This window comes from Muscardinus avellanarius, assembly GCF_963383645.1.
Source record: "Muscardinus avellanarius genome assembly, chromosome: 7".
NCBI lineage: Eukaryota > Metazoa > Chordata > Mammalia > Rodentia > Gliridae > Muscardinus > Muscardinus avellanarius.
In genome coordinates, this window is record NC_137793.1 from 69,841,120 (window position 1) to 69,856,033 (window position 14,914).

Consider the following 14,914-nt stretch of genomic DNA (forward strand, 5'->3'; position numbering starts at 1 on the left):
TTATGTATATGATGGAAAACCTGAACTTTAATATTTAAAGAAAGAAAAACACTTTTTTTTTGCAGTACTGGGGATGAAACTCAGGGCCACTCTACTTCTGACCTACACCCCCAGACTTATTTTTTTATTCTTTACTTTGAAATAGGGTCTCACTGAGTTGCAGACGACCTCACTAAGTAGCTGAGGTTCTTGGCAAACCATGATCCTCCTGTCTCAGCCTCCTGAATGCTGGGATTACAAGTGTGTGCCAACACGGCCGGCTGAAGAAAAACATATTTGAATAACTGTGTATTGATTAAAAAACTGTTTTCTTTCTTCCTCCCTCCCTTCCTTCCTTTTGTAATGGGTGTTGAGCCCAGAGGTGTTCTATCTTTGCACTATACCCCTAGCCTATTTTTCAATTTGAAACAGGGTCCAGCTAAGTTGCTGGGGGTCTCCACTAAGTTGCTGAGGCTGGCCTTGAACCTGCTTCCCAAGTAGTAGCATTACATGCATGCACTAACACACCTGGCACTGCTAACATTTTATTACCACAAAATTCTAGGTTTTCATTCTAGCTATTGTATATTAGGTCCCCCCCCCCCCAAGACCTATAAAGTAATTTCTCCAAATTAATTAGAAAAAACAACTTTCTATATACAGATATTTTTAAGGCTGATTTCTTGATTGTTTAGGTACCTTCCCCTTACTTATTAGTATTTATACAAAGTTAATTACAAGACAAGAACTTAGTGCAGATCTCAAACAACTGGGATCTAGAAGAGTACACAATTTCCGCTAATTTAAGATCCTTCCAGTTCCTCATCCTCCCACCCTCAAAACAGTATGTCTGACAGAAACGTAGACAAGAGTTAGGCACAAGTATTTACAGAAATAAAATTTTACAGTTGGCAGGTTTTCCTAGGTCAGAAGATGAGTCCACTATCCCTCTTTTATCTATGGTATTATATATATTATATTATATTATTATATTATATATTATGGTATTATATTATATATTATGGTATTATATATATTATATTAGACAGAAATTTTAGAAATAAATCATTCATAAATTTTAAATTACTTGCACTAGGATACCAAGACAATCAATGATAATCTCGGTAGCTACTAAGTAACTAATGGATGGGCAGTATATACAGTGTGGATACCCTGGCAAAAGGGATGACCTGGAACCCACCAGATGGAACGTCAGCGTGGGTTCATCAGTTTATGCCACAGGACTTCCTGAGATTGATGGACAGCGGCAACAGGAGCCTAAGTTCACCTCACAATGCCTCATCATGCACGTCATCTCGTCATGCAGACATTGCTAGCTCATGTCATTCCAAGGGATAGTTTGATACAGTCAGATATTTTGAGAGAGAGAGAGACAAATCATTTTTGTCTTTTATTACAGTAGATTGCTCTATTTGTTCCATTTTATTATTAGTTATTGTTAATCTCTCACCTAATTTATAAATTAAACTTATCATAGCTATGTCTGTATAGGAAAAAACATAGTATATATATACTGTTTGTTATTACTCAAGGTCCTAGGCTCCACTGAGGTCTTGGAACCTGAGAATAAAGGGAGACTACTGTACATAAGAATCCTCAGAGAACATACTGAACTAGTTAAGGATAAATGACTCTGTACACACAATTCTTTCTGTGCTTATCAAGCTCTGATCGAGCCCATCTTCTTGACAAGACTGTTCTTTTCTACAGAAGGACTGCTGTTGGGAAGCAAACGAATATTGCAGCACATGTAATGCTGTGTGTGTGTGTGTGTGTGTGTGTGTGTGTGTGAGAGAGAGGTGGGGGGGATTGAACACGGGAATTCTACCTCCAATATATACTCCCCCCAAACCATTTTATTTTTTGTTCTGAAACAGGGTCTTGCTATGTTGCTGAGGCTGTCCTTGTACCTGTGATTCTTCTATCTCAGCCTCACAAGTACTAGAATTTTAATAATTAGTCTGTTTTTTTTGTGGTACTGTGTATGTAACCCAGGGGCATTCTACTTCTAAGCTACACCCCCATGCCTATTTTTTATTTGGAAACAGGGTCTCACTGAGTTGCAAAGGGCCTCATTTCGTAGCTGAGGCTGTCCTTGAACCATGATCTTCCTGTCTCAGACTCCCAAATGCTGGGATTACAAGCATGTGCTACATCTCCTGGTAAGTACTAGGATTACAGATGTGTGCCTCTATGTCTGGCTCAGGTGATGGTGTGAAAATGAAACTATTTAAACATAAATAAAATAAATCCATAACAAATCCACCTTCCACACACATATCAGTACAAAGGAATCTATCCTTTTATACATCAATTTTGGGGGGTACTGGGGATTAAACCAAGGGTCATTCTACCCTAAGCCACATCCTTAGCCTTATTTTGTTTTGATACAGGGTCTCATTAAGTTGCTGAAGGCCTTGCTAAGTAACCAAGGCTGACCAGAAACTCGCAATTCTTCTATCTTAACTTCCCAAGTAGTGGTATGTACCACCATGCCTGAAAATACATTAATTTTTAATGAAAGCTCTTTGGATGTTTGCTGTCAGGTATGATAAATGAGATTAAGCAAAGAAGAGAAATAATTAACATGCGTGAGACACAAATATTCCTAGTTTCTCAAATCAATTGAATTGGTCCTTAGTGATGTTCTCAAATTTAAGATTACAATGTTGAGTTTGAAAATAATACCTAATGAGATTTATAAATAGTAGACCCTAAGTGAAAAATGAGACTCAGAAAGAAAGGCTAATAATAAAATAGGATTTGTAAGAGAGGCAAAAGAACCTGAAGATCCTGGGAGAGGCCCTTGTAAGACAAGCAGGACACATTTTTTGGGGGGGGGGGGTACTGGGGTTCCTGGAAGCCCTTCTACCTCCGGCCTACACTCCCAGACCAATTTTTTTTTTTTTTTTTGAAACAGGGTCTTTTAAGCCAGCATGGCTGGCTTCGAACCTGTGCAATCCTCCTGTCTCCGCCTCCCAAGCACGGGGATTACAAGTGTGCACCACCATGCCTGGCACAAGCAGGACACATTTAAGGACCAGTAAATTCATTCTGACCAGAGAGCAGGGTAAAAAGTGGGAGGAGTGCCAGGCATGGTGGTGCACGCTTGTAATCCCTGCGCTTGGGAGGCGGAGACAGGAGGATCGCGCTGGGAGCAGCCTCGCTGGCTTAAGAGACTGTTTCCACATAAAATGTTAAAAAATAGGTCTGGGAGTGTAGCCCGTGGGAGTGTATACCGGAGGTAGAAGGGCTTCGGGCTTCCAGGAACCCCAGTACTACCAAAAAAAAAAAAGTGGGAGGAGTGAAGCCGGTCGTGGTGGCGCATGCTTGTAATTCTAGCATTTGGGAGGCTGAGACAGGAGGATCTGGTTTGTGGATGATAAGTTGGGTCCTGCACTCATGTGACTTTGCATCACATGACCTCTGCACGGGCAGGGAGGGGCCGAAACCCCCACCAGATCTGGGCGTTCCTATGAGTAAACCCCACATCTCGCGAGATGCATACCTTGAAAAGGAGAGCACACGTCCTCTAGTTTCAGACAGTCGCGCGGGGCCCCACGGTGCCTCGCCCCATCCCCAGGAGAGCCGTGCAATTAAAACTTTACATGCCACGTGTACTGGACCTCTCTCGTGTTTTTTCACACTCCCCCATACCCACATATTTTTTTATTTTACTTCACATTTTTAAATTTTACTTAACAATGGACAGCCTCAGCTACTTAGTGAGGCCCTTTACAACTCAGTGAGACCCTGTTTTTCAAAACAATGAATAAAAAATAGGTGTCACTCAGAAACAGAATGCCCCTGGGTTCAATGTTCAATCCCTTGTAACACACACACACACACACACACACACACACACACACACACACACACTGGGTCTGAGGTACTATGGGATATCCAAATATGTATGTTCTGTAAATACCCTGATTCTTTGTTCTGAAGCTCAAGAGACATATGGGCTAGGGATCAAGATGTGGTAACTGCTGGCCTATAAATGATGACAGAAGATGTGTGGGAGTGGGATTCTCCAGAAAGAATGAAGACAGTAAGAGCAAAGAAAAGAGAGACTAAGGAAGAAACTCAAGGGAACTAGCATGACACAAGAGGGCAAAGAAAGAGTTTTCTCAAGAGGAAGTGTGTCGTCCTGTTAAATATGGACACGTAAGGTGATAACTAAGACACAGGGCTTTACCGAGGGAAGTTGGAGTGTGGCATTAGGAGCAGGGCTACATATGGAGGTAAATGGGTAGGTGAGGAGTGGGTGACAGGAAGCACAGATACTTTTCACAAAGTCTAGCTAGGCAGGGATAAACAAGAAGGCAGCAATGAAGGGGACAGAAAGAGTGAAGGACACCTTTTCTGTTTAAATAAAGATGTGTAAGTATGCGGAAAGGAGCTGGCAGATAGCAGGCCTGGATGAGAGAGAGGAAGAGCTGCATGAAGCAGCGAGGTTCTGAGAAGGGAGGCTGACAGATGCCAAGTCTAGCACAGGAATGAATGGGTAGGTCTGGGGCACAGGAAGATACACCTCTCCACTCTTGGCAGGGCAGGAGTGGGGAGGCAGTAACAGTGATGTAAAAGGGGAGGTTCGTGATGTAAAAGGAAATGAAGTTCATGAGCACTGATTTATTTTTATCCTAAAAAGAGTACATAAAATCTGGACTTAGTTCCTTTTTTTCTTCGAAAGAGCACATGATATGAGTCCTTTCTTTCACTTTTTCAAGGCACCTTGATCTTTGCCTGTAATTTAATGCGGCTTGTTTTTATGTAAATCTTTTGTGTTTATCTGTTAATCTATTAATCAGCTGTCTCTACCAGTATGCCATAAACCCACACAAAGAATGACCCATATCTTATTTGTTCAATACTGAATCCAGCATTTCAGAGTACCTTGCACTGAAATGTTCAATATGGTTTCTTTTAGTCTAAATGCATAAAGCCTCACCTGCACACCTCATTTGTTCTTTCTGTGTTCTTATGGCACTCTGTATAATAGGTATAACTCTGTATAATAGTATAACTCTGTATAATAGGTATAAACCTATTGTTACTGCATCACACTTTATCTTTTAGTACAATTAGTTGTGTGTAGATTGTCTCCTTCACTGTATTTAAAACAGTAGATAGACTTGTACTTTTTTGTGTGTATGTGGTATTGGGGGTTGAACCCAGGGGTGTTTTACCTCTGAGCTACACCACCAGACCTTTTTATTTATTTATTTTTTTGTTTTGTAAAATGGTTTTCCTAGGTTGCTGAGAATCTCATTAAGTTACTGAGGTTGGAACCCTCAATCCTCCAGTCTCCGTCGCTCAAGTACAGGGTTATGAGTGTGCACCACCACATTCAGCTTTGTGCTGTCCTTTTCAGCAAAAATGCCTGCTGTTTTGAACAGGATAGTTAAAATAAGGATGCTGAAGAGCCCTGAATAAGACAAAATGCAGAGATTAGCAGCAAGAAGACACCGTAGAAAGCAGTGAAAATGTCCAGGCAACAGACAGCAGAGAACTGATGTGAACAGAAAAAAAGAAACTGACAGAAGATCCTCTCCAGCACCTGATGACAAAATTTGACTTGGTATTGAAGAAAAGGAAATTCTGAGAATTTTAGCTCAGGTGCCTGAAAGAATGGGTTTCCTGTGAATTAGTTAAATACAGAAGCAGTAACAGATATTATAGTTGGAGCATAGGGAATTAAAAGGAAAAGGAAGCTGGGAGTGGTGGTGCACGCTTGTAATCCCCACGCTTGGGAGGCAGAAACAGGAGGATTGCGCAGGTTCGAAGCCAGTCTTGCTACTTAAGAGACCCTGTTTCCAAATAAAATATAAAATAGGTCTGGGAGGGTAGCCTGGACTTAGAAGGGTTCCATCCCCAGTACCACCAAAAAAAGGAAAAGGAAGAGAATTCAAGTTTTCTTATGTTTCTCAATTAAACTATGTGTATTTGGTACTCACATCAATATGTTAATGTAAAAAATATATGTGATCTGATGTAAAATAAAAAATATACAGGCTGGTAAGTATTATTAAATCTTTTGCTTGGGGACAGTAAAAGATTTACTCCTGAAATCTAAAAATATTTAAACATGATGTTCAATTATTCAAAGTTATACTATTATCAGCAAATATTTAAAGAGAGAGAGAGAGAAAGAGAGAGAGAGAGAGAGAGAGAGAGAGAGAGAGAGAGAGAGAGAGAGAGAGAGAGAGAGAGAGAGACAAAAGAATGACTTGCAGTGTAGACTGGAATTTTCTAGGTGGAAAAGGAGTCACACGGAGCGGGGTGGGATCTGGCTAGAGATTCAGGTAGTATTTGGACTGGTGGAAAGTCAAGAAGGCAGAAGGATATGAAGAGTAAACAGTAAGGGAACTCCTCTGTCTTGGAACAATGATAATTTAAGGAATGGAAGATAAGGTTACTACCTCCAGATAATCAGTTTAAATTTGATCTGGTAAGCAATGGAGAAATGCTACATTTTATTATCAAGGGAAATAATTTTTAAAAAAAGTACTGGGAAAAGAACAGTAGATGGAGAGACAGAAGGAGTCCTACCCTGCTAACCTCACACAGATCCGACTGGAGGCAGGCTCGAGCCAGGACACATGGAGATGCAGTGACAACTGGGCAGCCAGGAGAGAATCAACACACGCCAGCTTTCCTCTAAGCACCAAGAGTCTACTCAAGAGTCTCATGATAGTTTCCTTCCTGCCTTCTTTCTTCCTCCTCCTCTCCCTCCCTAACTTGCTTTTATACTGGGGATTGAACTCAAAGGTGTGAGTTCTACCTCTGAGCTATATTCCAGTCCAATTTAATTTTTTATTTTGAAACAGAGTCATAAGTTGCACTGGCTAGCTTTGAACCCTTGATCCTCCTGTCTCAGCCTCCCAAATACTGGCATTACAGGCATACCCTACCACACAGTTACGTTGCAAAGCAAAACCAAAAGTAATCTAAGAACGGAAAGGTAAAGACAAGAAAGCTTTGCTTACAGAAGGGAACATGTGGGACTTTTCACTCTATTAATTCTCAAGCTGATTCCCCCCCCACCAAGAATAAGGCACAAAAAGAATGAAAATAGTGATATATGAAAGAGAAGCTAGATCTAGAGGCCCCTGTTCTTAGTTGTGTGAGCCTCATGCCTATACAAAATTGTTTTATGGAAACCATAGAGTTAATATTAAAAATCATGGGAGGGATTTCCCCAGGGAAAGGAGGAACTACACGACAGGAGGGACTCAGGGAAGCCCAGTCTGGTGGGTTTAGGCAGGATATAAAGATGTAGGCCGACAGAGTACACTAGACAGAGGAGCCAACGGAATAAACTCATCTACTTCATATTTCGTTTCATGTACTTCATGAGAAACAAAAGAACAACCCAAATACCAAACTAAACAAAGTTTACCCTCCCATCACTGCCAAGGAACACAAATGCCGACTTGCTGTTTGTCAAAAAGGAATACTAATAAAACAGTGGCTTCATATGAATGATAAAGAATTAAGCTAATTTACTATGGGAAATACCCTATAATTAGGTGCACTTTTAAAAAATTACAAAATTTAGTATGGCTAGGTGGAAATAATTTTATTTCAATGGTTTCAACCATTGTAAACTATACCACATAGTTCTGAATTTGTACTAAGATATCGTTTAAAAACACTATTATTATCATCAATTAATTCATTGTTTTTTGCTTTACTGCCATTTATACTACATAAACAAGATTTAAATTTTTATTTAAATCTTGTTTATGTAGTATGAACAAAATACTTTAATACCTAAAGAAGGTATTAAAAATAAAAATAAATATTTTCTGGGGGAGAACCAGAGATGACAGATAAGGCAAAAAGTTAAGGTAGTAAGAGGAGCTTTATTTCAGGCTCAAATTTTGCATTATTGTAATAGGAGGTTGTAAATTCCAGTATACAATATAAAACAAAAATTCTTATAAAAATCATGTGTGGTACTTTCTCTTCCCACTACTAGTGCAATTAGGAAGAGCTGACAACATTCATACATGCCACCTTAAAAGTTTATATAACCACCGCCGGGCGTGGTGGCACACGCTTGTAATTTCTGAGCTTGGGAGGCGGAGATAGGAAGATCTCGCAGGTTCGAAGCTAGCCTCACTGGCTTAAGAGACCCTGTTTCCAAATATAAAAATAGGTCTGGGAGTGTAGCCCGGAGGTAGAAGGGTTTCCAGGAATCCCAGTACCACCAAAAAAAAAAAAAAAAAAGGAAGTTTATATAACTGATTATTTGCTTTTAAAAACAGTTACAGTTCAAACAAGCAGATTATGAGAGCCAGGTGGTGGCACATGCCTGTAATCCCAGTACTTGGGAGGCTAAGACAGAAGGAGCGTTGGTTTGAAGCCAGCCTAAGAACTTAGTAAGAACCTGTTTCCAAATAAAAAATAAAATAGGTCTAGGGATATAGCCTGGAGGTGGAAGGTCCCTGGGTTCTATCCTCAGTACCATAAAAACAAACAAACAAACAAACAAACAAACAAAAATACAAGCAGAATGTGAAACTAATTTCATTAACTTTATTTTCAGAGTATAAATATGGCATTAATTTTAACTCTTTATGAAATACCTTAATAAAATATACACTTATGTCTGGTAGGGAAAATAAAGGCGTGCAAGCTAAATAAATGAGCTCAGTAAGACAATAAGTAGACATAAAGATTTTCTAAATCTAATTTCAATGTTAGCAAAGCATATAGTGATATTCTGATCAATAATTCATGAAACTTGAGTGACACTGAAACATAAAATTCTTTTTCAAAAATATAATGAACAGGAAAAATATTTCATATTAAAAGTTATTAAACTGATTCAAACCTATATGGCTAATTAGACTTAGACAAGTAGTTAAGAGACATCAAGAGCTTATACATAAAGAAGCACAAATCAACCTATTAATTAAAATATTCAATTTTGTCACTAATGAAAGAAATATGAAGCAAATATGTAAACTAACAATACCGCCATAAAGTCATCAAATACTAGAACTTATTCTATTCAATACAGAATCAAGCTGTGGCATACAGGCACATTTGAAAGCCTTTGGTCACATGCCACTTTTGGCAAAGATGTATGAGAGCTATCAGGTCTCTTCTGGCCTCTCACCCAGTAGTTCCACTCTGGAGGATTTATCTAAGTGTGTATCTCAACAGGAAAATATAGTACACCATATTATTGTTAGCAAAAGCAATGAAAACAACTCAAAAGAGCAACAAGCAGGAATAGTTAAATTATAATGCCAACCCAAGGAGAACACAAATACACAGCTATTGAAAAGGAAGGAGCTCATTCTTATAAAGCAAAAGATACATACCTCCAAGTATTGAGTTAAAATAAAAGCAATATGACACGGAAACAAATTATGCTTATTTACCCAAGGTGTTTTGAAAACAGATTTTTAATACTTTCTAGATTTTTTTTACTTTAAAGCTGATAATAAAGTTAGTATGAAGAATAAAAATAAAGATTATTTGATTTAATGTTTGAAGTCACTTATGTTTCAAGGACAGTTTCTTAAGGTTTTATATAAGAAATCTTTCAGAAGGCCAGGAGTGGTGGCACACACTTGTAATTCCAATACTTGGGAGGTTAAGAAAGGAGGATCACAGGTTCACGGCCAGCCTCAGAAGCTTGTGAGGCCCTTTGCAAAATAGTAAGACCCTGTTTCAAAATAAAGAACAAGATAGGGTTGAAGGGGTAGCTCAGAAGTAGAATGCCTCTGGTTTCAATCTCCAGTACCACAAAAACAATAACAAAAAAATTTCTTTAAAAAAATGGTGTTATATTTCTCTGAAAAGTCATCTCTGGGAATTGTGAAGGAGACTAGCCTTTGTAGTGAAATCTGCAATAATACAATAATATTTCGAGTGTGAATGCATGGTTTTGCAGCTGAACACAGAAAAACTTAAGTTTTGGTAAGCTGGAACAGGAAGTTACAGATTACATTATATCAACTTGAACTTCTTAAGTTATGAATAATAATAATTTTGCTTTTATATTCAATACTTACCTTAGCATTTATTTATTTATTTATTTATTTATTTATTTATTTATTTATTTATTTATTTTTGGAACTGGGGATGGAACCCAGGGGCTTTCTACCTCTGGGCTATACTCCCAGACCTATTTTTATATTTTATTTGGAAATAGGGTCTCACTAATTAGCTGAGAGCCTCACTAAGTGCCTGAGGCTGGCTTCAAGCCTTCAAGATCCTCCTGTCTCAGCCTCCCAAGCGCTGGGATTACAGGTGTGCACCACCACACCCAGCCTTACCTTAGCATTTTAATGTTAAGGATGAAAGATTAAAATATTTTGCTACTATAAATTACTCATTTTTAAGACATAGCACATCTTATTAACTGTTCACAATGACTGTAAGATCTATTCTTCCAAAATAGTTTTGTTTGCTTTTTATAGTCTATTAGCTGAGCTGCTGCTTCAACTCTGGGTTTTTGGAGAATCCACTCAGGTAAAGTGGGTTCCCATGATAAGAGTGATTCATAAAGCAGGAATAGGGGAGATTTTATGTTCTCTGAAGTTTTTGATTTTAGACTGAGAGTCAACAATTTTAGCTTTTTAACTATTTCACATAATTTTCTGAGAATAATGGTTAAAAGTAAACTTAGAAGAGCAGAGATGTAAATATGGGCTTTTTATTGCACATGATCTCCATTAAAATCTTAAGATATCCTTTTATTCCCAAAGGAGAAAAAAGCACAAAAACCTTAGACCTAGAACTTACATTTAAATAAATAATTCAGTAAAAAAAAACTGACAACGGATTTACTGAAACAAAGCATTTAAAATAATTTCCCAAAGGAAGTTACCATCCCTTAACTTCCATCAAAATAGAGTATATCTTCCAGTGGAGAATATTTGTGGAAGCAGAATTACAAAGCCCAAACTAACCTGAGAGCTCTGTACACAGGGATGGCTCACTATTAGGCTGCCTCCTAACCAGCATGGAGTCCGTGCCAGAAAGCCCCATTGCTACACTAAAAAAGTAGTTTAAACGATGTTAATTCTCTGAATTTTCAACCCTTCCAATTAAGGCAAATAAAAGAAGACAAAAAAGCACAAGTGAATAATGCATACCAAATCTCTGAAATTACCTCAGCACAGGCCAAAATATCATTCTTAACAACAGATGGGCAGAATACTTAAGCTATTCTAACTCTGGTATCAGAAGAAAAAAAAATCCTTTTGGTTACACGAAGCTCTGATATTATATATATATATATATACACATATGTACATGTATATATATATAGAGAGAGAATGTATGTAGATAACATAGCAGTATGTCAATAAGTGAAAACACCTGTTTCTGATATGTTCTACTTATATATTAGTAAATTTTCTCCACTAATATTGAGAAGTTTCTATTGCATCTTAAAATATCAGATATTAATTTCAGAAACAGCAAAGTATTCACTGCGTTAAAACTTGTACTATCTTCTTTCATCTTTGAAATACTTGTTGAATCTTTATTAAAAATGAGATTTCTGTTTGGGACTAAGAGGTTTTCTGACACAAGCTAGTTTTCATCCTTTATCACCTAAAAATCAATTTTATCCCTATTTTTACATCATTTTAATTAAATCACCAAAGAGCCAAAGAAAAGTCTTTATAACATCTTATCTTCTAAACTTTAAATCTGAAGCATAAAACATCACTCACTTCCAAGCTGCCTCTCTTTATTGGATTCAGCACTAATAATTTCTTCAGAAGATTTTCACAGTCTGTGGACATGTAGAAGGGAATACGATACTTCCCTCGTAAGACTCTCTCCCGTAGTTCCTTAAAAAAATGAAAGAAAGCACTTAGAACTAGCTTTTGAAATGATTCCTTCTGGGGATAAAACACATCAAATTTAGCTGATACCTTTAAATTCTGGCCATCAAAAGGCAAGGAGCCACTGACTAGTGTATAGAGGATGACACCCAGACTCCACACATCCACTTCCGGCCCGTCATACTTCTTCCCTTGGAAAAGCTCGGGAGCAGCGTACGGTGGGCTTCCACAAAATGTGTCCAATTTGTTCCCGACTGTGAATTCATTACTAAAACCAAAGTCAGCAATTTTAATATTCATATCAGCATCAAGGAGAAGGTTTTCAGCCTAAGAGGAAAATAATAAAAAGGACAATGTAAAAAGCATACAGAAAATAAAATTTTTTTTTGTATTTGTTTCAGATTCCAAACATAGATATTTCTTCTCTCTCGTTTTTAAATGTAATACCAAATTTAGACACCCAATATGGTACTTAAATGTATAACTATTCAACATGACATCTATGTAAGACAGAATTTTAATACCAGAAAAGGAAAGCACTCATTTATATGCACATATGCAACTACTTAAGGAAGATTATTTAAAACTCATTTTTTCCCAAAAGTTATTTTAAATTGATTTTCTTCTTCATAGTAAGAGGTATCTTGGAACTCTATCTTAATAGAGCCCATTCTAAAGAACAAAAGTCAACATAACCTATTCTACCTTGGACCTCAAGTTTAGTCTGAAGGTGCACGTGCATGTGGGGTGTGTGTGTGTGTGTGTGTGTGTGTGTGTATGTGTGTTCACTAGGGATTGAACCCAGGGATATTTTACCTCCGAGCTACACCTCCAGCCCTATTTTTTATTCTTTATTTTGAAACAGGCTCTCACTAAGTTGCAGAAGGCTGAATATGAACCTGAGATCCTCCTATCTCAGCCTCCCAAGTACTGGGATGACAAATGTGTGCCACCATGCCAGGCAGAAGAGCTATTTTAACAAAGTATCTTTGGTTGATGTAAGGCTCAAGGATACATGTAATATACCAGCCAGCCAGGGTTCTGTGACTACTCTATATATTTTTTTGTCCTGTCTCCTAGCATGTTTCCTCAACAAAGTACCTTTTAAATGAAACAAATAGAATACAGCCTCCATTAGACCCTGTCTATTTTGCAGTTCTAAAACTAGTCTCTTCTGGAGGGAAGGTATATGGAAAGCAAGGAGTTTTGCCCCTCTGTTTAGAGAGACTAATTTCCTAAAATTCAAATACAGAATCACTCAAGATAAAATTTTAAAGCCTTTTGTAAATACAAGCAATTCAGTAAAGGTACTGCTTTTATACCTGTTTTGTTTTGAACTATATGTTTCAACTGATGAGCAGGCTAATAAAAGTTATAGGTTACTTTGTAGATGGGTTTCAGAAAGGAGTAAAACTTGGTCAAAACAGAAATAAAACTTTTGCTTTATCACTGGAAAGTGCACAAGGCTCCAGCACCAGGCACTCTGCTCAGCATCACTGCTTCCCTGCTCTACACTCCTCTTCTTTTTTAAATGGTATACTAGCTTGGGACCTTTTTTTTTTCATTTTGTTTTAGAAAATGGAAATATACCTAGTACCCAAAATATGCAATAAAATAGGCTATCCCTTATGATATAAATGTTATAAAAGCAAATATATTTGGAAGATTTATATTAGATCATAACAATTTATGGATTGTGTGACAAATGGTGTTCTGAGGCTATGAGCAAGCGGGACTCTCCTTAGTATCTCTACAACTCTCTGGAGGAGATCAAAGTGCCCAAGCAGCCTCCAGAGAGGTGGGGGCTTCTGAGGTCTCCTTCCAGGAGCACTGGAGGGCAAACATTATTGTTAAGCCTGATTTTTTTTTTTTTTTTAGGAGCGTTACTGGGATTGAACCTAGGGGCATTCTATCTCCACGGTACACCCTCAATGCTGTTTTTTAAATTTTTCTTTTAAAGCAGGGTCTCACTAGGTTGAGAGTCTCCATGCTTGCTAAGGTTGTCCTTGAGCCTTTGATCCTCCTGTCACAAGCTCCCAAGTACTGGGATTATAAGCATGCACCACTACACCCAGGTAAGCCTGATTTTTAGGTAGTTTTTTTCTAATGTAAGAAATGAGATAATAAGCAAACACGGAAGTGGGAACAGTCTTCTTTCTCTTTCTCTGTGGAAGTGATTCCCTTTAAAATATCCAAAGGAGCTGGATGTGGTGGCGCACGCTTGTAATCCCCGCTTGGGAGGCAGAGACAGGAGGATCGAGCAGGTTCAAAGCCAGCCGTGCGCGCTGGTTTAGGAGACCCTGTTTCCAAATAAAAATGTAAAAATGGGTCTGGGAGTGTAGCCCGGAGGTAGAAGGGCTTCCAGGAACCCCAGTACCCACCCCCCACACAAATCCAAAGGAGAAAACTAAGAAGCAGGAACATTTGGTGCAGTGGAAAATCTATAAGCTTAGAAAAATAGAGTCAAAACATAGGATTATACTTTTGACAACTGTTTAGAACAGTATATTCAAATATAACTCAAATTAGTGCTAGTAATTGATAAAAACAATAGGAAAAGAAGTGAAAAAGGAAAACAGACTCCTCCCTAAAAGACAGTCCAAGTTAGATTTGGAAGAATGGAGAAAACAGTAGAATAAGATTGAAACACTGTAGCCTAGAGAATTTCTACTTTCAACTTTTTGGGTAAAAAAAACTAGTTGGTCACAACCAATTTTTGACTATCATTTTTTTTAAAATTCCAAAGTATGCTACTTTATATGAATCACATACATTTAATGTTCATGAAAATACTTAAAAGCTTCCCTAATTTTGAGCTTTACGGTGGAGAATGAACACTAGCTCTTACATCAAGCAAACATATTTGTGCCTTGACCTTTCTTTTGTCTGAATTGGACCTTTGGCATTTTTAGTTGGGGAAAATGTTCCACAATTTACCTGTTTAAAACAGCTTATTAAGTTGGGCGTGGTGGTACAGGCTTGTAAATCCAGTACTTGTAAGGCTGAGACAGGAGGATTATGGGTTCATGGCTAGGTCCAGTTACTTAGTGAGACCCTGTTTAAAAATAAAGAATAAGCCGGGCATGGTGGCACAC

The 14,914-nt window shown here is 38.0% G+C and overlaps 1 protein-coding gene across 4 annotated transcripts in view; it reads right to left on the reverse strand.

The window, feature by feature from the left end:
- Nucleotides 1-14,914, reverse strand: part of MARK1 (microtubule affinity regulating kinase 1) — a gene marked incomplete at both ends in the record, with an annotated part of 135,216 nt that overhangs the window by 26,047 nt on the left and 94,255 nt on the right. For all 4 annotated transcript variants that reach the window (XM_080699259.1, XM_080699258.1, XM_080699257.1 and 1 more), the window contains 2 exons: nucleotides 11,706-11,825; nucleotides 11,910-12,146. In XM_080699259.1, coding sequence (XP_080555385.1) covers nucleotides 11,706-11,825; nucleotides 11,910-12,146 — 357 coding nt within the window. The remainder of the gene's footprint in view (nucleotides 1-11,705; nucleotides 11,826-11,909; nucleotides 12,147-14,914) is intronic.